General features: G+C 43.3%; 1 protein-coding gene across 1 annotated transcript in view; it reads right to left on the reverse strand.

Annotated features, from left to right (window-relative positions):
• The window catches only part of PAH (phenylalanine hydroxylase), a 56947-nt gene that overhangs the window by 29362 nt on the left and 6730 nt on the right, over positions 1 to 20855 (reverse strand). Inside the window, exon 3 of the mRNA XM_011354415.1 lies at positions 10905 to 11088. Within this exon, the coding sequence (XP_011352717.1) occupies positions 10905 to 11088 (184 nt within the window). The remainder of the gene's footprint in view (positions 1 to 10904; positions 11089 to 20855) is intronic.

The raw sequence follows: 20855 nt of genomic DNA on the forward strand, positions 1-20855 counted from the left end.
AGGTCTTGACCTTGAATCCATCCTACCATCACAGGAAGGTGACAAAGCACGGTGGTTGGCAGGACTGGCTACCTGATTGTCCTTGCAGTTCCTCATCTGAGGTTTCCGTGCCCCTGAGGCCCAGCCCACTTCTCAAGACAGACTCCCTGTAACAATGACAACAGAGGCAGACATCGTAGTAGCAGTTCTGGCCAGCGCTCACCGAGCACTTGCCATGTGCCAGGCGTTGTCCTAAACACTTTCATGTACCCCCTCACCTAATCCTCGTAACAGCGCCGTGACGTCGGCGATATCATCCTCAGTTTACAGATGAGGAAACTGAGGAACGGGGAGGGTAAGTCTCTTCACAGACCTCCTTGGCCCCCCTTGGAGTCTAGGTGAACTCAGCACATGCTCTGCTCACCTAACATGGAATCTGGCTGCCCACTTTGTCGCCTGAACTTCTTGCCAAGCTTTCCTTTCTTCTTGAGTCCAGAGCCTTGCACAATGGATACTGTCATCAGCACTAGAAATGGGGTCTGTCCCTTACCCAGGTGTGGAAGGACTTGAGAAAGGACATTCCATTGTAGTCAGCCACCTCTGAGACCATCTCTGTTTCCCTGTCCCTTCATTTCCAAGGCATCCCTTTCCCACTCATTAATCATCCGTCTTTTGCTTGGGAATCATCCATAATTCTGGCATAACAGCTCCTGTCAGAGATAAGACAAGCCAGCCCTTTCTTGCTGTACCACTTTCTGACTCAGGGGACCCTTCAACTTGCCAAAGGGGATTCCACATATATGTATTGAGCAGCTACAACTACCTAAGCACTGGACATTAGGGGGTGAGTACAATGGAGTTGTCACCCCTGTTGTGCTTATGTTCTAGTGGGAGCAACAAGAAATAAGCAATAAATAAATTTAAATACATACCAATGCCAGAAAGTTCTTGAAGAGGGAGGAAGCAGTGTAAGGAGATGGAGAGGGATGGGATGCTATTTTGTATGACATCTTATGACTCTAGACCCCAGGGTGATGGTCTTGGCAACTCCACACTGCTTTGCCATCACCCAAGGGGATCTGGGATAGCCAGGGTCCATCATTGGTCTAGAGCTGGTTCCCTGTTTGTCATAGGGAGAGTCAGTCCAGCAGTGATCAAGGGACAGGGGAACAGAGCCACACAGCTTACACTGGAATGCTGCCTCTACACTTACTAACTGTGGTACCCAGAACAAATTATTTAACCTCTGTGTGCCTTAGTCTTCCTAGCTGTAAAATGTGGATATAATGGTGCTATAAAGTACTACTTTATAGGAACAATATGAGGTTAGATGAGTTACTAAATGTGATTTGCTGAGAACAGTACTGGCACATAGTAAACACAGTTGACCTGTGAACGACAGTTCGGGCTGCATGGGTTCACTTACACACGGATTTTTTCAATAAACAGTATAAATGTATTTTGTCTTTCTTATGATTTTCTTAGTAACATGTTATTTTCTCTAGCTTACTTTCTTGTAAGAATACAGTATATGATACGTCTGATATACAAAATACATGTTAATTGACTTTTTGTTATCATTAAGGCTTCCAGTCAACAGTAGGCTGTTGGTAGTTAAGTTTGGGGGAGTCAAAAGTTATATGCAGACTTCTGACTGTGCAGGGATCAGTGTCCCTAACTCCAGATGTGTTCAAATGTCACCTGTACTATTACTGTTCAGCTGCAAGCTCCAGGAAATTTTTTTTTTCTTTACTCTGCCCTTAGCTCAGCATAGCATAGAAAACAGAGTAGAAAGTCTTCCGGCGGAGCCAGAAAGTCTGCCACTTATTTTTTGTGTGTGTAACTGAGCAAGTATTTCATCTCTCAGAGCCTTAGTTTTTCATCCATAAAATAAACAAAAACTGTCTATATTATTGCATTTTTGTATGAGTTAAATACTACAGCAAATGTGGCACGTCTTAGCACAGCAACTGGCTCACAGTAAGCGCTCAGTGTTAACCATCAGGATGACAAAAACTTTAATGATGATGATTAAAAAAAAAAAGAAGTAAGGAAGAGGAAGAGGAAAGAAGGGGGACCAGAGTCAGCAAGGTGGTGGTCAGTCCAGCTCTGATATGGACAGGCTTTCTAATCTCGGGCCTCGGTTTCCCCCTCCATACAATGCGGGTTGTTGGATTCACTTGTTACTTGTTACTTTTTTCGGTTTCACATCCTGAGACCAGTGGAATACCTGTGAAAGGCTAAGACCAGCCATAGGACACACGAAAATACACTTCCAGTTCAATCAGCGTGTCCGCCTCACTTGTTTCTGGGAGTATAGTTACTACATTTGTTCAGCTCCCAAAATGCATTGCTTCTACCACTTCCCTTTCTCCTCTCACTGAAGAAAGAAGGTTCTACTCCACAGACAGAAGGAAGCCTTTTTGCCCCCACCTTGATTCAGAGCTCTGCGTGCTTGCTGTTCCTCCAGTGAACGCCAGAGGGCAGCAGAACCAGCATAGTATCAGCTCTGAGTGACTTTTTTTCCCCTGCTCCTCCAAAGGGAAAACATTAGACTTATCCGTGGAAGAAAAAAAAAAAGTCAGAGAACTTGAGAAGTTTGCAAAGACTCAAAGAATTCGAGTCTTGTCAAAGAAGAGACAATGGTCAAAGCAGCTGAAGCAGACTGTTGTCACAGAGGGATCCTCAAGCCCCACTGGGAGGGGTGCTCACCCAAGTCCAGGGGCTTCCAGTGGCTTCTGGGCCATGTGTCATCATTCAGAAAAGGCTCAGAACACAGCAGGCTGGAGAAGTGGCAAAGCTTGGTGGCTAATCACAGGCTCTGGAGCCCGATTGCCTGAGTCCAAATCTTGCCTCTGCTGCTTCATATCTTTGGGACTTTGGGCAAATTATTAAACTTCTTTGTTCCCCAGTGTCCTATCTGTAGAATGTCTATAATAATAGTAGGTACTTCTGAGTGTGTGAGGATTAAATCAACTAATGCTTGAATAGTGCATAGAACAGTGCTTGGTACGTAGCAACTGCTTTATAAGTATTTGGTGGTATTATCCTTATTATATTGCAGAACCCAAGTGACAAGGAGTGACAGGCCCAGTGCACACTCTCCTCAGGCAGCGGCCCAGCCCTACCTTTGAATCTATTCCTCAACTCCTCAGACCTCGGCTGATGTTAAGGCATCGTCTCCTTGGGTACAACCTATATGTCATCTGGGTAGAAGGAAGACCTGAGGCAGTCCTAATGATTCACCAGCCGTCACCTTAGAGAGCAGGGACAAACCTTAAGGAAATGAGACCCAGGAGAGGCAAGTTCCGGGTGTTGGGGATGAGGGATCAAGGTCCTGACATGCTTCACTTCCCGGGGAAGAGGTGACCTGAGCAAGACTAAAGCAAACAGTGTGGGGACACCAAGTGCTCAAGGCAGAGAGACTACAGAGGACCCCAGACCAAACTTCTACATTTGTGTCTACGTTCTATGCTGAGCAAAGGGTACGAGCATCCTGGATTGGAAGCCAGGAGGTCTACGTTCAAGTTTTCTCTCTCCCAGCCACATGCTGTGACTTCAAGCAAATCACTTGATGGGTGATTCTCTAGCTTCTCATCTGTGAAACAGGATAGGGAGCCAATCCCTCGCCAGCCTCCTGGGTTGGGGTGAGAAGCAATTGACTCACAGGTTGATCTGCGCGGTCGTTACACTTAAAACACATACACGCATATCCACACACACATCCACACCCCAGGGACACTTGTCTAGTTAGGTAAGTAAGGCCACACAGGCCACTGGTGGCCGGGCTGGAGTACATACTTGTGTCTCAGTCCTCTACAACTGGGCTTTTCCAATTTCCTGAGCCAAAAAATTATAGCTACATTTTTTCCCCTTTAAAATTCCATTTGTCGAGAGCTTATGATGCACCAGACACTGTGCTGAGCACTTCGCTTCCACCGTCTGCTTTCATTCTCAAAGCAGGAGGTTTTTCATTCTCAAAGCAATCCCAGGAGGTGCACCACTGTCATCTCTGCTTTACCTGTGAGCAAACTGAGGCACAAAGAGATAAAGGGACTTGCTCAAGATCACCGAGCTCGCTGAGCTGGAAACAGAAGCCTGCTGCTGTGTACTCAACCGCTCCACTGAGCTGGCTCAGAATGAGGTAGAGAGTATGGAAGGTCCTGATTTTAGGTCCTAGTTCTCCCGCCCGGAGACGGAAAGGAGGTGATAATCTAAAACAGGAATCTAATGGGATCTGAAGGTAATCCCTGGGACAGCCCTGGGTCCTCCCGCCTTTCATCCCAAGCCTCCCTGGATTTAGGGGACTAACTTTTCCCCACCTAAGTTCTCACTTCTTCATAGACACCTTCACATTTCCTTTCTCTTCTTCAGTGAAGGTCTCAGGCCTCACCGCCAACCCGGTCTCACTGACAATGCTGGGAATAGAGACTGACCCCAGTGACCCAGGCTTCTGTTTTGAAAAGTTAAATCAGATTAGTTCATTAATGACCTTTGCAAATACCTCAGTGGTGGGCTGGCCTCTGTGAACCCCTCCAGGGCCCTCACGGGCTGCTGGGCTTGGTGGTTAATGAATGACTTGGGCAGGCTGTTTCAACAGAGGTCCTCTGTGAAGCCAGAGGCACTGGGGGCGGGGGACAGATCATTAATAAATATTGATTTGGTTCCAAAGGAAGCAGCCCGCGGGAGAGCTGGCCCTGGACACCCACGTCGTAGTCTCATTAAGTCAGGGTCAACTGCTCAGCCCGACGCCAAGCGGGGGCCGGCTCGGGAGTGCTCCTAAGCCAAAGGTCCCCACAGGCCTGGCTGGAGCCTGCTTCCTGGCCAGCGAGTTAGAACAGGGCTCTTAAATTTATAGCAGTTTAAGGTGCAGACTGGATCCCGTCTAACCCCCTCCGTCCAGCCAGACGTTCACCAGCCCCAGGGTTTAGCCAACGAGGCACCCAGGCTTGCCCCAGACTTCTGCCTCCAGCCTGTCTCAGAGTGAGCAATAAATTCTATTTCTTAGGCCCGAAATAGAAGGATGCTTTCACCCCTCTTCGCTGGCTCCTGGATGTCTCTCCTCCCAGGCAGTGGCCTCCAACCCCCAAGGAAAGCAGTCGCTGTGCTAACCACAACCGCACCCCCTAAGAAAGAAGGGATAGCTTGCCAACATCCTGCAGGACGAAGACTTTTAATGGTTTTATTTTCCTTCTTTGAGGAGCTTCTGCTTCCTTTCTAGAGAAGGAACTCCTTCAGGAAAGTCTTGGCAAGAATAAATGAGCCAACTGCTGGCTGACAATGCCTAGCTCCCTCTCTCTCCTCCTCCTGGACCGGGCGGTGGCCGGGCATAGCGGCTTTAGGGCCTACTTCTATCGTTGACGTGATGGGCAAAGCATTTGATCTCTCTGTCCACATGTTAAAATGAGAATGAGAACCAGATGAGTAAAAGGGATCTAGCCATCAAGAGTGAAAATGTGTTGAAATGAATAAAAGGAGGGAATGAGTAAATGGATATGAATGAAATAATGAACAAATTAAAATGGCCTGTAAGTTCACTTATTCCAATCACCAGTCTCAAGTGGAACCGTCTTCCCAATATCCTTTTGAAAATGTCATAAATCTCAGAAACATATCTTGTGGCAGGTTGCTCACTGTATCCTCAAATATCAAATTCTTCTTTCTGAGTACTCACATTGCACTGAGAGCTCGTTACCTGCCACTTACAACTGGAGTTATGGTCCACCTGCACTGGATCAAAAAGGAGACCTCTAAAACCTCTTCATAGAATGTCCATCTCCCTCTAGAAGCCCTTCCCTGGCTCTGCTGTCTTCAGAGAGTCTGGGCCAGGCCTAAGGAGTAAGAGGACTTCACCAGCTGTCACCTTGGAGAGCAGAAACAAGGCTTAAGGGAATAAGACCCAGGAGAGGCAATTGCTGAGTGCTGGGGCGGGTATGGAGATCTGTTGAAGCAGAAGTCCCATCCCCAACTGCCAGGACTTATGGCAACATCAACACATCCAGCAAGCATCCAGGTAGACTGCAAAAAGCCATCAGTCCTGCGTGATTTTTACAAACAGTACTTGGTCTCCTGCAGACCCAGGGCCACAAGCATCTACAGCCCTGAGAGACACACATGGAGCCAATTGAAATGAATGGGAGGACAGAGGGAAAAAGGAAACACTGCAGAGGAGCAGAGGGAGGGAGAGAAGAAAGGCAGGCACGGGCACAGGTGGTGGGAATGGGGGAACTTCACCCACCTGGACCCCCCTCCAGCCTTAGGCAGCTTCTCTCTAAATGTTCTTATCTCTTTGGGAACCAAGATAGCTTTGAAAATCTTCTCTTAAAAAAAAAATATGCATGCACATGCAAGTGTACCACTTGGCCCACAATTCCAGGGGCTATTTAGACTCCTCCGAGAAATGCTATCCTTCCTCCCCTGACACTCAATCTGAAGCTTCAGCCTCACCATGGTGCGGTGTTTCAGGGCAGCAATCATGAAGCAGAAAAGAGAAAACTCAAGAGGACGGGAGCAAGGGCAGGGTATATAAGAGAGGGGGAATGAGGAAAATGATGTTGCTTTTTGTCTTCCCGCAATAATTTTTTCCCCTAAATCGTTGCTTCAGAAATTGATCCGAATTAAAAAAAAAAAAGATAGATAGAATCCTAATTGCCTCCAGGATAGATAGATATAGATAGATAGATGAGAGAGAGAGAGAGAGAGAGACAGAGACAGAGACAGAGACAGAGACAGAGACAGAGATATTAATAAATGGCCCTCTGATCCCCACAGAACAATCTGGACTCCCATTGCTTCCACATCAAGACCCTCACAATCACTACAACTTGAACGAAATCCATTAAATGTTCATTTGCTCTTGGAAAATAATTCCCAACAGTTAATTTTCTCAAAAGGCGATGATACTGTAACTCTGTCAAGCCAAGATATTTTATCCGTCTGCTTCTCCTGGCTGCAATCTGTCTCCGTGTAGGATTTTCCATCCTCCTCTAAATGCAATGTCATGCAGAAGACTCAAAGGGGAAGGTAAAAGGATTAGGAGATGGATCGATGGAAGATATTAATGCTCTTTCATGTTGGGCTGAAGAAGGATTTGAGGTCATCAGGAGAGAGAGTAGCAGGAGAATAGACCTCAAGTATTCAAAAGACTCTCTAAATTAAAATCCTATTAAACTCACATCGGCTTCTCCAGGAGGCATTTTAGAAGGTTGGGTGGGATTTCTTTAACCTGTCACCATAATGAACCTTCCCTTAAGCTGTTTTGGGTGGGAAACTTTAGCAATTAAGAAAGTGAAAAGTTTCATTTTCTATCACCCACATGGCCTTTTGAACGGTTTAAAAACTAGAGTGGAAAGTGGTTTAGCCTAATCGAATTGAAGGGTTCAGATCTCCCACTTCGACCTGCTGTCAGACTTGCCCCTGAGTTCTGAGCCCCTCCCTACAAAGGGCATTTTGTCCAATGAAAAAAATCAAGGCTTCGGATCTGTGCTGACACTTTTCTTTCTCTAATCATTCTCCCACTGAGTTCTACAGAAAGAACAACTTTGCAAAGTGCTGGTCGTTTCCCCTAAGAAGATCTGTTTCTGGGCCCGGATTCCAGTTCACAGAAACTACCCCAGAAACCCAAAGGGCCCGTCTCTCTCCCCAGGTGCAAGGCTGTGCTGTTTCAGCCTCATCTGCATCCCTAGCGGCTGTTCTGTTAGACAGAGGTGAAGGTCAGGAAACCATGTCAGGTAGGAGCAAGCAGCATGGGATGGGGTGGCCTACCATCCGAAGAAAGAAGGGTCACAAGACATGTGTTGTTTTAAAGGGTTGGTCTTAGCATTTTTTTCTTCACTAGATAGAATGTCAATTCAACTTCAAATGTCAGTGCCCTGCTCTTTTGAGCCCTGCCAGGGAATCGAAACTGTGTTACGTTCAGCCTCGATAAACCCAGTGATGACGACACGATACCTCCGTGTGAAAACAGCGGCTTTTTCACTTTCGCATTCGCAGGGTTTCCGGAGTTAAGCAGTCTAGTAGAGATCAAATTCCATCAGCCTCGGCTCCGCTGCAGCACCTGGCCCTCCACCGTACTCACCTGGTGTCCCATCGCCCTCATCAGCCGGCGAGCGACTCAAGAAAAGGCAATGTCGACCCTCTCTCTCTCCACTCCTAGCACGGTGCCTGGCTCCAAGCATCGCTCGACACACACGTTCCCACAAGTGCACAGGATTCACTCTGTGCCTTAAGGCAAGTCACGAGCTCTGTTTTTTACAGTGAAAATGTATAGAGCCTGTTGGGCTGCACGACCTCTGAGGTCATTTTTCCAGTTCTCAGAATCTCTGAAAGAATAGTTGGATACAGGCGGGCTTTTCATGACTCCTGAGCTCAGGCTACTTTAACAATCGTGATAATGGTAAGAATAGGCACCATCTATGAAGCCCTTGAACATGCTCTGCACTGTTCTCGATGCTCCACAGGTGTTATTTCATTAATCCTATGAGACAGAGTTACTCCCCTCGGGTACAGTGGGAGATTGCGAAGGTCTGTCACTTGCTCAAAATTACACCAAGTGTGGTGCACTCTGGATTCGGAGTCTGGGTTCCTAACTATTCTTCCACGGCCCATTAAGAACCTTCTTTCTGCGCCTCCAGGTCAGGCTGCCAGCCTTTCAGCTGATCTACATACATCCTGCCTAGCTCCCCAAGGGGCCCCGTGCCTGCCTGTCAATTGCTTTGATTTCCTACCCCAAGGCCCCAGCTGGCTGGGCCTCCACCTGCTCCAAGCAGAGGCAGAGCTTGGCCCTGGGTCCAGCAGGCCCATTGTCCTGAGAGCCTGCAGCTCCTGTTGGGAGCAGGTGGCCGGAAAAGCAAAAGAAGACAGTCATTGGGGAAGCAGCTTGGAAGGTGAAAGGGGGAGGAAGGCAGACAGGGTTGATCTGAAGAGGAATTCTAAGTTCCCACCCCTGGTGACCTGAGCCCGTGAGCGTGGCTGTCCACCCTTGCAATGACAGCCACAGAAGGACAAGGGCAGGAGAAGACGAGAGTACTCCTAGGAAGGCCTTGGAGGTATGTTTTAAAAACCATTCCAGTGACCTGTGCTGAGAGGTAAGTCTTGTCTCATTTTAAAGCATCTCTGCCTATTGAAATGCTCTTTTCAGCTACAGAGCCTGAAGTCCTCTTAACCTAAAGTCTTCAGTGTTTTTACCAAAAAAAAAAAAAAAGTTTGCTCTTACAATAGAAAAAAGTGTTTAATTATTTAGGAAAAATATAGTCCATCTCAGCAATTGCACTCCTAAGTATTTATGCAAATGAGCTGAAAACCCATGTCCACATAAAAATCTGAGCATGTTTACAACAGCTTTATTCATAATTGCCAAAATTTGGAAAAAAAAACAAAATGTCCTTCGATAGGTGAATGGATGAACAAAATGTGGTACATCCACACAACGGAACATTTTTCAGCGCTAAAAGGAAATGAGCCATTAAGTCACAAAAAGACACGGAAGAACCTTACATGCATGTTCCTAAGTGAAAGAAACCAATCTAAAAAGGCTACATACTCTATGATTCCAACTAAATCATAGAGAAAGTAAAAAAAAAAAAAAAAAATCGATGTTTGCCAGAAGGACTGAGCAAGGAAGGAAGGATGAACAGGTGGAGCGTAGGGCATTGGGGGGGCAGCGAAACCATTCTGCATGAGATTGTAATGGTGGGTACATGACATTATCCCCCATTGCCAATCACCAGGTCACTATCCGCATTTGTCAAGACCAATAGTACTGTACACAATACAAAGCGTGATCTCTAAACCACGGACTTTAGTTAATAATAAGGTATCACTGTGGCTCGTCGACTATAACAAATGTACCACACTAATGCACGAAATCAATAATACGTGAAACTGGGGTGGGATTGGGGGAGGAGAAAAAGGGCATAAGGAAACCTTGTACTCTCTGCAGTTTTTCCGTAAACCTAAAACTGCTTCGAAAAATAAAAAGACTCTTAAAAATAGTTCACCTGAATATGCTTTGTAGCCTAAAAAACTTCCTCTGTATTCTTTTCAGGATAATCATAATCATAACCACCACCACATACTATCTTTTATCCAGACAGGCACTATTCTAAGCACTGTTGACGTATGATCTCATTGAACTCTCACGAAAGCCCCATGAAAAATTGAGGTCAGAGCAGTTACGGGGACTTGTCAGGGGTCTCAAAGTCAGTAAGCAGAAGAAGTAGGACTTGAACAGAAGTCTGTCCAACCCCAAGCCCATACTTGTAATGCCTACACTTTATTGTGCTACTTTATTGCCTTATTGCTGAGGGGACACCAATAAGCAGCACTTCAGCAAGTCAATAAGGAGGCAGAGCAAATCTTGACAAGCCCTCAATTTAATCATTCACTCCAAAATGTTTGCTCAGCACCTGTGTTCTAAGCACTGAGCTAACCTCTGAGGGTATAAATATAAGAGAATGCCCCTGCCTATAAGAAGCTTATAATGTAGTGGAAGAGACAGATAAAGAGATAGGCAATGATGATGAAAGACCTAGGAACATGGAGCCAGGCAGTCTCCAGCCCTAGAACTGGCATATTATGAGGAGGACATGGGAACATTCCTCTGGTTGGAATGGAGATGATGATAGAATTTGTCTTGAAGTTGTATTTACATAGAGAGCACCCTGGACACCTAACCATCCCACCTCTGGAGATAGGAGATTGAAAGCATGATACCCCAGGAACAAGAAATATATAAAAATTGCAGCAACAGAAAGAAAATGACTAATATAATAGCTATCCTGAGGAAAGGGGAAAGGACCGGCTTTTGTTAAATTTCTATATCCTCTCCCTTACTCCCCCAATAGTCTCCCAGGGTACATATGATTTTTGCCATTATTTTATGGATAGTAGAGTCGCTGGTATTACAAAATTCCTCTGTTTCTCACCTGTGTCTTTCTTATTATCTCGGGAAAGCTCATGCACGGTGACACCAATGTCACGCCTCAAGATCTTGATGATGTTGGACAGAGCAAGTGTGCTGCATTTATCCAGATAGGTGAAAAATTCATACTTGTCTTTCTCTAAATGCGAAGGTCTGGATTCGATGTGGGTCAGGTTTATATCATTCTCCTAGAAAAGAGAATAGAGAGTAAAGGAGACAGTCATGGAATTAACAGACCAAACGTGCAATACACGGGAATGCAGACAGAAGCGGGACAGGATATTTTTTTTTATTATTAGAGTAGAAGAAAGTCCTTAAAATTGCACATTTTTTTTTTGTTTTTTTGGTTTTTTTTTGCAAAACCAAATAACAAATGACACGAGATGGGGTAAATGGTTCCAATGCTGCTGAATTTAACCACATAGAAATCTGCTGATATTGATATAGGATATTGATTTGGTTCTCATGTCTAGGACAGTGGTTGCCAAAAATATTTACATAGGAAAAAAACCCCTTTCCCAAGTTAAATCCCCTAGAATCTCAATAATGCTATCTTAACAAATAAATAATACAGAAGCAACTTTGTCCTGCTTGAAGAGGACCCACAGGAGTCAGGCTTATTGGGTTTAAATTCAAGTTCTTAATTTTTTTGGCTATGAAACCTTAAACAATTTACTTTCATTTCCAACCTCAGTTTCCCCATCTGTAATCTGGGAGTATTAATGATACCTGCTTCACAAAGTTGTCGGGACCACTGATGAGGTGATCATGCACACGGCCAAGTACATGATAAATGCTCAGTAAAAATTATCTAGTATAATCACCACTCATATTTTTATATGATTACTTTTTATTCAAATATACAACAAATGTATGTGAAGCACCTTCTAGGTACTGATTACTCTCCTAGGTGGTTGGGATACATCAGTGAACAAAACAAAGAAATTTCCTTTGCCAAAGCTTATATTTAAGTAATGGGGAGACAAAGACAAACAATCAATGTAAAAGATAACTGATTTGCATATTATTTTATAATGATAAGCACTAAGGAAAAAATACGAGACAGAGCAGGGTGAGGAGGACAGGCAGTCCTGGGTGGAGTGGGGGCAGATTGCAGTATTTTTAATAAGGTGAACACATGAGGCCTCATTGAGAAAAGGAGATTCACATACACTTTGTTTTTATTCAATGCCACAAAAATAACAATGACTTACAGCTACTCAACTTCAATGTCTTTAACTGGTGATATTTTAGCTGTTATGGGTTTTATCATTAAAAAAAAATAGACATATACTTAAATTGGTCTTCACATTTAAATGCATAGCAAATTATCTGCTACTTATTCAGAAAGTCGGTGATTTCATAGATAGTACTGTTCATTGTGAAGAAAACTAAGAAGTACCCTCTACACTTTATTAAAATAAATAGGAGTTAACCCAGATTTAAATCGACAAATGTACCCTGAAAAAATAATGTTTGACTTGAATAACTCAACAATTTCAAAAACAAAAATTCATCAACCCTGTAGTTTAAGAAGTGTATTTTCTCCCTTGATGGTTAAGGACATGTGGTTGAAGACATGGACAATCACAATAATGATACCTTTTCACTCTGAATGTCACTTCACAGCTTAGAATTATGTTCTGTGGCCTTCCCGACAATGCTTTGAGAAGGTTAAAGGACATATAATGAGTGAAATCAGAGGTGAAGGTGCTTTGCCAAAAGTGGCAAGAGAGGCCCATTCTTTCTAACTTCAGAGTCCTTATTCTTCTAACCGCACTGCCTTTCCTGCCAGGCATACAGGGAGCATTCCCCAAATATCCCCTTTTATCATGATCACGACTATGATGCCAAGCATACAAAAATGAAAACCTCCAGGTGTAGTCCCACAAAGGGACCTGTCCTGCTCTTCCTTCCTCATAATTCAGTGGGGCACATGATGGAGTCATTGTCTGTGGGCTGTAGATGCAGAGAACACATCCTCAGCTTACCCAGCGTGAGGATACTGACCAGACAGAGAGAACATGGAGGAGGGAAGGCCCGAGAGAGAGAAAGTGGTCGCTCTGAAGCTTTCTAGGTAAACTTCCTAAACGAAGCAAAGCATAATGTCATCATCCTTCTTAGCTCAGGAAAAAAGAGTGGGTAAGCTCCACCTACCATTTACCTAAGTTGGAACTTCAAAAGAAGAAATGACTAATCCCTGCCTCCTGGAGAGCAGAGAAGGCAGCAAAGCCAGTAGCCAGGAATGGACACACTTCTGGCAAGCTTACTTGCTGACTAAGGGAAGTCAGTGGTGTGTGTGGGGAGGGGACGTAGGGTGGAAGAAGGGCTGGAAGGCTGACTATAGGCTGTTGGTGTTCACTGCCCACACCCCACCCTTGACAACAGCACTTTCAGAGGGAATAGCCATAAAACAATTTATGCCCCAAGACTCAGTTTCTATAATTCTAGAGACCTAACTTAAGAGGAAATTTTTTACCAAAATTTTTAAACTAACTAAATTCCCACAATAGGGGAATGTGAGGTGGACTATAATATAATCACTTAGTGGAGATTATTAAAAAGCAAGTAATACTGCTCCCCCCCGCCCCCGCCCTCGCATAAAATAAAATAAAGTGTCAGCAATCACTCTGGGGTGCGTTGACAGGGGTGGTCTCTAGATAATGGGCTTAGACATGATTTTGTTTTCTTTTTTCTATTTTTTTAATCATAGTTCAATTTTTCTAAAAACAGCATTTATTATTTTTATAATGAAAAATTCACTTTATCTCCTACATGGTTATAATGACCACCACTTGGGAAAATATTAATGATGGATATAGGTATGTGAAAATTAAAACATATTTGAAAAAATTACACCTAGTCTCACTTCCAAAAAAAAATAGAAAGAAATGCACCAAGGTGAATTATAACAAGTTTATGTATAACTTCTATTTATTTGCCAAAAGTCTTATAATATTACTTATATAATGAAAAGAAAAATATATCTTCTAAACATGAGCTAAGAACATCCAGCCAAATTCTTTAAACTATTTCTTTCCCATTTGTATCAATTTGTTAATAATTATCTCTAGTTTGTCATTCAATTTCCATACTGGTTTTTCCAGTTCATCAGTGTGGATATTTAGATACCAATAATTTTGATTGCTAAGTGAAGCTTTAGAAATGAACCTCCCAAACTGACTATGATCCTGGTTACCTTTCAGTAAATGAATTTTTTATTTTTAAACAAGGGCTCTATGCAGGTTTACGAACCTGACCCATACACACTCACATCTTTAGGTGAGGGGTAAAGAAAGGAAATTTTTCTGTTAGTTCACATGGACACCTGGGCAGAGGCAAGAAAGGTGTGGAGTTAAACATTTCAAAGGCAGTTTCATAACCTGTCCAATAGCTAATTCACGCATATACGATAGCGGTGTAATAGCTTAATTACTCAGGACTCTAGAACTGAGAGTATAGGGACCAGAGACAAGTAAAGTGAAATGAATAGTCTATTTTTATAAGGATTGATCAGAAACCACTTTCTGTTCCCATTCTTGAGGAAAATTGTTCTACAGGGAATCTGATCACAAGTGGTTAAAACGGTAAGTACACAGAATTCACAATGGTGAAAAACAGATTTCTCCTTCTGGATCTTTTCTCGACCTCAAGCTTAGGGCTCCTTCCTCTTCTCTTCTATTTCATTTCTTGAGACAAAGAGATGGTATGGTGAAAAGAGTGTGGGCTTTGGAACTAATCTGAGTTCAAATTCTGGTTCAGCTATTCACTACCTTTGGACACATTAGCTGGCCATTCTGAACTTTTGTTTGTTCATGTAACGATGATATTATTATTACCTGGCAGCTTAATGAGAATTAAAAAGAGAAAAAGCACAATGTTGGCTTCATTCATAGGTATTCTGTAAGGACTCATTATACTCTGCCCCTCTCAACTTGGTATGGATACCCATTTCCCTGGGAATCAAAGCACATTAAGTTTTATGAGTCATTTTACCCTTTAATATTTGCTTTACTCTAAACTTTTCTCAGCTCCTTTCCTGAGAGCATGTTTCAAAAAGGAGAAGGAAAAGGTGAGCATATTTTCAGATGAAACTGGCCTGAATAAAGGACAGCTTCTTGGACCACTACATGCTGCTGCCTTAGAGTAAGCATAAAAGAAGTTACGTCACGGCCTATTTCAGAGGTAACAGCAAAGACATTCACAAAGAATGTCCCAAATCAGGTCTCATGTAAACAGACAGGAGCTTTCGATAACTCATCCAATCAAGCACCTCCCATGTGCCAAACATGGTTCTAGGTGCTGGGGTCGAACAGTGAACAAAGTAAGAAAAAAATCCCTGCCCTCTGGAGCTTACATTCTTGAAGGAGGAAATAAACGGTAATGGCGATAAGTAAAATACCATCTTCAAATGGAATAAAAATAAAGAATAAAACAGGAGGGAGGCATCGGGTATTCCAGGAGTTCAACAGCAGCGCTGTTTTTAAACAGCGTGGTCAGGAAGGACTCAAAAAAAATAAACGGGTGACATTTGAGCATAGACCTGAAGCCAGTGAGGCGGTAAGCCATGAGAGGACAGAAAGGGCAAGGGTCCTGCGGTTACAACTGAGTAGGCCTGTGTGACTGGGGACCAGTGGGACTGGGGCAGAGTGAGCAAAAGGGACGGTGACAAGACACGAGGCAGAGAAGTAACTGGCAATAGACCATGGAAGACATTGCTGGCCATTACCTAAACTTTGGGTTACACTCCAAGTGATACGAGACGCTATGGGAGATAATCAGCAGAAGAGACATCCTTTGACTCGTGTTTTAAAAGGAGCACCCTGGCAGGTGTTTTAAGAATAGACAGTAGTGAGGCAAGGGCAGAACCAGTCTGGAGGCTACTATAGTGTTTGGGGTGAGAAACAATAGTTACAAAGATTAGAGAAGATGTCTCCTGGAGGTTGCAGGCAGGGCGTCTCATATATGTTACTGATCTCGTCTTGTGACACGGCCAGCAGCAGCCTTGACTGATCAAGAGTCGGGGAAATTAAACCTACTGGGATTAACACGAAACCAAAAGCATTCAGGAAATATGAGCGGCCCAATTAAACTCTAGAGGGGGCTCCCGATTACCCCCGCCCTAGCGCGGAGGAGAGTTCTTGGGCAGGTTCAAGCTGGCCTTTTAGTAGGATTCACGTCCCGAAGACCGCCCTTTGGGATCCTACTCTTGCTCCCTCTGGAAGTGCCTCTGTTGTAATCTCTTGGTCTTTTCTCCCTTCAGCCTTCTCCTTCTTTGTTAGAGTTATTTCTTACCGCCCCCCTCCCCTCCATGCAGTTGGGGTTGCATCCTTTCTGGGGAGAGCTGGGGTACAGGCTTAATCCAACCTCTTTTCAAGTCTTCAACTCTTTCTACATCTTTTCTCATCCCCAGAGTGATAAGATCTGTGGCCTGCTCCAGTCCAGGCTACTGAAGAACGATCCCAATGCACATGCCATCAATGGGCCACAGCACTGCGTCCAAACGGTCACAGTGTAAGATCTCACTTCATAAGGAAAGTTTAAAAAGTAAGCTCCATGTTGCTCTTTCTCAAGTGTCCAGCTCTGAACCGTTCAGCAGCTACAAACAGTTTTCCATCTGAGGTTCTTCTCATCAATAAACAGGTCATCAAACCTGCACAAAATATTTAGTGCAGCCCCATCTGTATGGACAAACAGTGGAAACCACCGCAGTATCCACCAGCAGGAAATGAATAAAGTACAACCACACTATGGAATATATAGAGCAGAAAGTGAATGAGCAAGAACTGTATGGACAAATTCACTATCCTCTCCTTAAGATATTCTTGTTTTGACTCTCACTTCAAAAAAGCTGCCAAAGGAGAGTTACAACATGAGTACAATGTTACGAAGATTAAAAGCTTGCAAAATGATGCCATGCATCACAAATGGATATCTATATATAACAATGTATAAAAAGATGCATGGGGATAACACATGTTAAATTCAGACTAATAGCTATCCCTGAGGTCGGGCGGGGGGAGGGGGGTGTATGGGGGAAGGAGTACCCAGGGATATTAGTTAGTTTTACAATGTTTTATTTAAACAGGAAGTGAGTGACATGGATGTTCTCTATCTGTATTTCTGGGTTTACAAAAAATGAAAAAGTCATCTGAGTTGTAAGAGCTTTTTCGCTCCAGCGAGACTCAAAGCTCTTCTTGTTTTAATTAAAGAAGAAATGTTCTCTGCAAACATTTTACTGCCCACAACTGCGCTCGACCAAAGGCCACAGAGGAATAAAAGCAACCCTTGTGATCCATTCTCGATCCTGTCCTTAACACAAGGCTCAGGGGTCAGGCGAAGGCCTTAAAGTCCAAACTTTAGAGTAATGAACCACTTATCTACCTTGATGTCCCCTCTGCAACCCGGCCTTTGTTCTCAGGAATGCTGAGAATGGCAGATTGAGGATTTTGTAAACTGACAATTTCTTTATTCTCTCACTTCAGGTCATTTGTTTCTTCGTACTGGAATTTACTTCCCCCTGCCTCTCCACTGGTCAACCCCTTCAGGTTTCAGCTTAAACATTACGTCTACAAGTAGCCTCCTCTGACCAACTTTGTCTCAAGTCTGGATTAAGAACACGCATGGAACCCTAAGTCCTTCTAAGGTCTGTGGAGGTTGGAGAGTGACTGCTTGGCTCACCCCAACCTCACCAACACCTATACCGGGTTTGATGACAGCAGATATTCAAAAAATATTAACTGAATACGTAAATGAGAGAGTATAAGCTCACTGAATATTTGATGAGGGAAAGGTGTGGTCATCTGGGCAGAGGCAGAGTACAGGAAGTGAATGTGACAAACAGAATGTGCTTTTCCCATTTGTTTCCAAAAGACCACTCTACGGTGAAAACAGAGGGTGAAGTTTGAAGCAATTTTTAGCTCCAAGTGTCTAGGCAGTTTGCTTCATCTACACTTCTGTGTCTCCATCACTTAGATGATGCTGATGGAGCATACCCATGCACTTCAGAGCTCTCTATATCTGTGGATTTGCGTGTTCTCTTCCCTAGAGAACACACAGTAAGGCAATCCATGGAGTGCTGGTGGAGGGAGGGAGACCTCTTCTTTGCAACTTCCCCAAGGAGTCTGCTTCTAATTTTATGGCCCATTATTAAGCCACTTGTAGTAAAGACTCTCAGGAGACTTTTTTTTTTTTCAAGAAGACACAGGACATGAAGTCTAAAAACTGGAGAGCTATGAAAATATTTTAATAAATGCATTTAAAAAAATCGACCTTCGATTTTTAGAACAATTTGCGAGAACAGTGGGACATCTGCAGGTGAGCAGGTAGAAGTTTGGGTGTATTCCTAATTGTTAGGTCCTAATTCACTAAAACATCTCCTCCTTTTCCCCCACTAGCCATCCAACGCATGTAAACACAGCACTTCTGTATCTCTGTTATAAACATCAAACCCACTGAGCTGCATTCTGATGGCGTTACTAGCTGAGGTCTACAAAGCCACAAGCCCGTTAGCAAGCAACAGCATCTCTTAAAGGGATGGTGGTGACTTTGGTGCTAATCATCTGAGAAAAAGAGGGGCTCATGCAGGGAATGAAACCTGGCCATGCTGGGAGATGTCTGCCCTCTCCGCAGACCTCGCTTTTTCTTTGAGGAGCTAAGATGCCTTGTATGGGCTCCTGGTGGTTAGCGGCTAAGACAGCTGCCACCACGTGGAGTACACATATTAAGAACTACTCTTCAGAATGTAAAGCTTATGAACTTGATCTGTATGTATTAACAAATATATATCTCAAAAACGTTGCATTCAAAACTATATACATAGCAATTCTTACAGAACACTTAATGTGTAACTACTCTGAGGGTTTTACAAGCATACGGTCATTTAATATTCAGAACTACTCTTTGAAGTGGACACTATTATTATTTCCATTTACAGATAAGAAACTAAAGCACAGAGAAATGAAACAACGCTCCCAAAGCCACAGCCCTGTCTCTCCAGAGTCCGTGCTCTTGGTCGCTCTGTTGAACTGACCCAAAGAGGTTACAGAACAATGTGTACAACATGATACCTTGTCAATATCGATATCACGTTTTAAAGGACCAGAAAGAAAACTCCTAAATTCATCATAATGTTTTCTTGGCTAGGAAGTTTGCAGGAAGACAGGATTGAGGGGAGGACAGAAAGGACTATAGCTGTATCTTTAATGTTCTCTCTCTGTATTTTTAAGAAAAATACGTTAATTTGTAATTTTGGAAATCATAAGCAGACACGAAAAAAAGAAAGTGAACGTGTTAAAATGTTGACAGTGGTTGATTGTGGATGGTGGGATTATTTATGGGTAATTGGTTTTTTTTTTTCAATTTGAAAAAAGGATAAAATAGCTAGTAAGAGATACCCCTCCCTCCAGAGAGTGGGAAGATGGGGCCAGAATATTTGCATTTTTAAAAAACACCAGATGTGCTTCAGATATTCAGGGACAGTTGTGTTTGGCAAAGGTGTGGGGTGTCAGAGAGCTCATGGGCTTTGGAGCCCAAGAGCCAGAGTTCAATCTCATCGCCACCACGTGTCAGATGTGGGGCCGCCTATCAGAACATTAGTTTCCTCATTCATAAAATGGAGTAATACCGTCTTCGCCAAGCTGAATGAGAATCAAATGAAGTATCATCCATGCCTGGCTTATCACATAATGTGGTTCCACAGATTTTCTTCCTTGCCTTGGCACTTTGAATGATTATAACTTAACTCTGCATTTTGCCAGGCTGTTAATAAGGCTAAAAGATACGCTGGCCGGTACAATGTCCAGGGCCATCTGGAAAAAAAATCAATACACACTAACGACCACCCTTTTGCCAATTGCCCAGTACAGTAACCTCTGTTCCCTCTTTTATGAATGTGGATAATAATACCACTTACTGACCAGGGCAATTGAGATTTTGAATAATGCTTTAAAAAATTCACCCAGATGATGCACACACAGTGCAATATACCGATGACGTATTAGAGAATTAATTGTGCACCTGAAACTTACATAATGTTACTAACCAATGTTACTCCAATAAATTTAATTTTTAAAAAAGTTCATCCTGAGTACACACTCACCTCCACCCACCCTCCCCCCGCGCCCCCCCCAGCCCCCCCGCCACGCACACTCCTTGGGTACATTCCATCTGATCTGGGTAATTCAGTGATTTGTGATTTATTTATTAAGTCGAAAACATCCTATTAATTTACCATTATTTAACTTATTAACTCTGATTAAGGCCTGACCTCTCAAGAGGAAAATGCTGGTCAACTGGACAATACAAGGGCTGAAATGTTACAAAAGGAGCATTTTACAGATATATTATTTTTCACGAACAGTTTTTCATTCAGAAAGCACTGTCTCTCTTCTCTATTCATTGCTTGCTCTCACTCAGGCAGACATTTCCCCACTCCTGCCCCCTTTTTGGATAGCCAACTTTACTTTTTTTTAAATAGCCTTTTTTTTTTTAGATCCAGTTTAGATTTACAGAAAACTTGAGAGGATAGTACAGAGGATTTTCACATACTCAACTCCCAGTTTCCCCTATTATTAACATTTTATGTTGATGATGAAATGGTAATGAACACATACAGATGAATTACCATAAACTAAAGACCGTACTGTAATTGAATTTCTTTAATCTATATCTAATGTCCTTTTTCTGTTCGAGGATCCCATTCAGGATGCCATATTACATTTAGTCATCATGTCCCTTAAGGCTCCTCTCGGCTACGACGATTTCTCAGCTATTCCTTCCCTTTGACGACCTTGACAGTGTTAAGGTGTACAGGTCAGATATTTTTGTATAATGTCCCTTAACTGGGATTTGTTGCATGTTTTTCTCATGGTTAGACTGGGGTTATTGGTTTGGGGAAGGAAGACCACAGAGGTAAAGTGCCATTCTCATCACATCAGATCAAGTGTACATACTA

This window comes from Pteropus vampyrus, unplaced genomic scaffold, assembly GCF_000151845.1.
Source record: "Pteropus vampyrus isolate Shadow unplaced genomic scaffold, Pvam_2.0 Scaffold16, whole genome shotgun sequence".
NCBI lineage: Eukaryota > Metazoa > Chordata > Mammalia > Chiroptera > Pteropodidae > Pteropus > Pteropus vampyrus.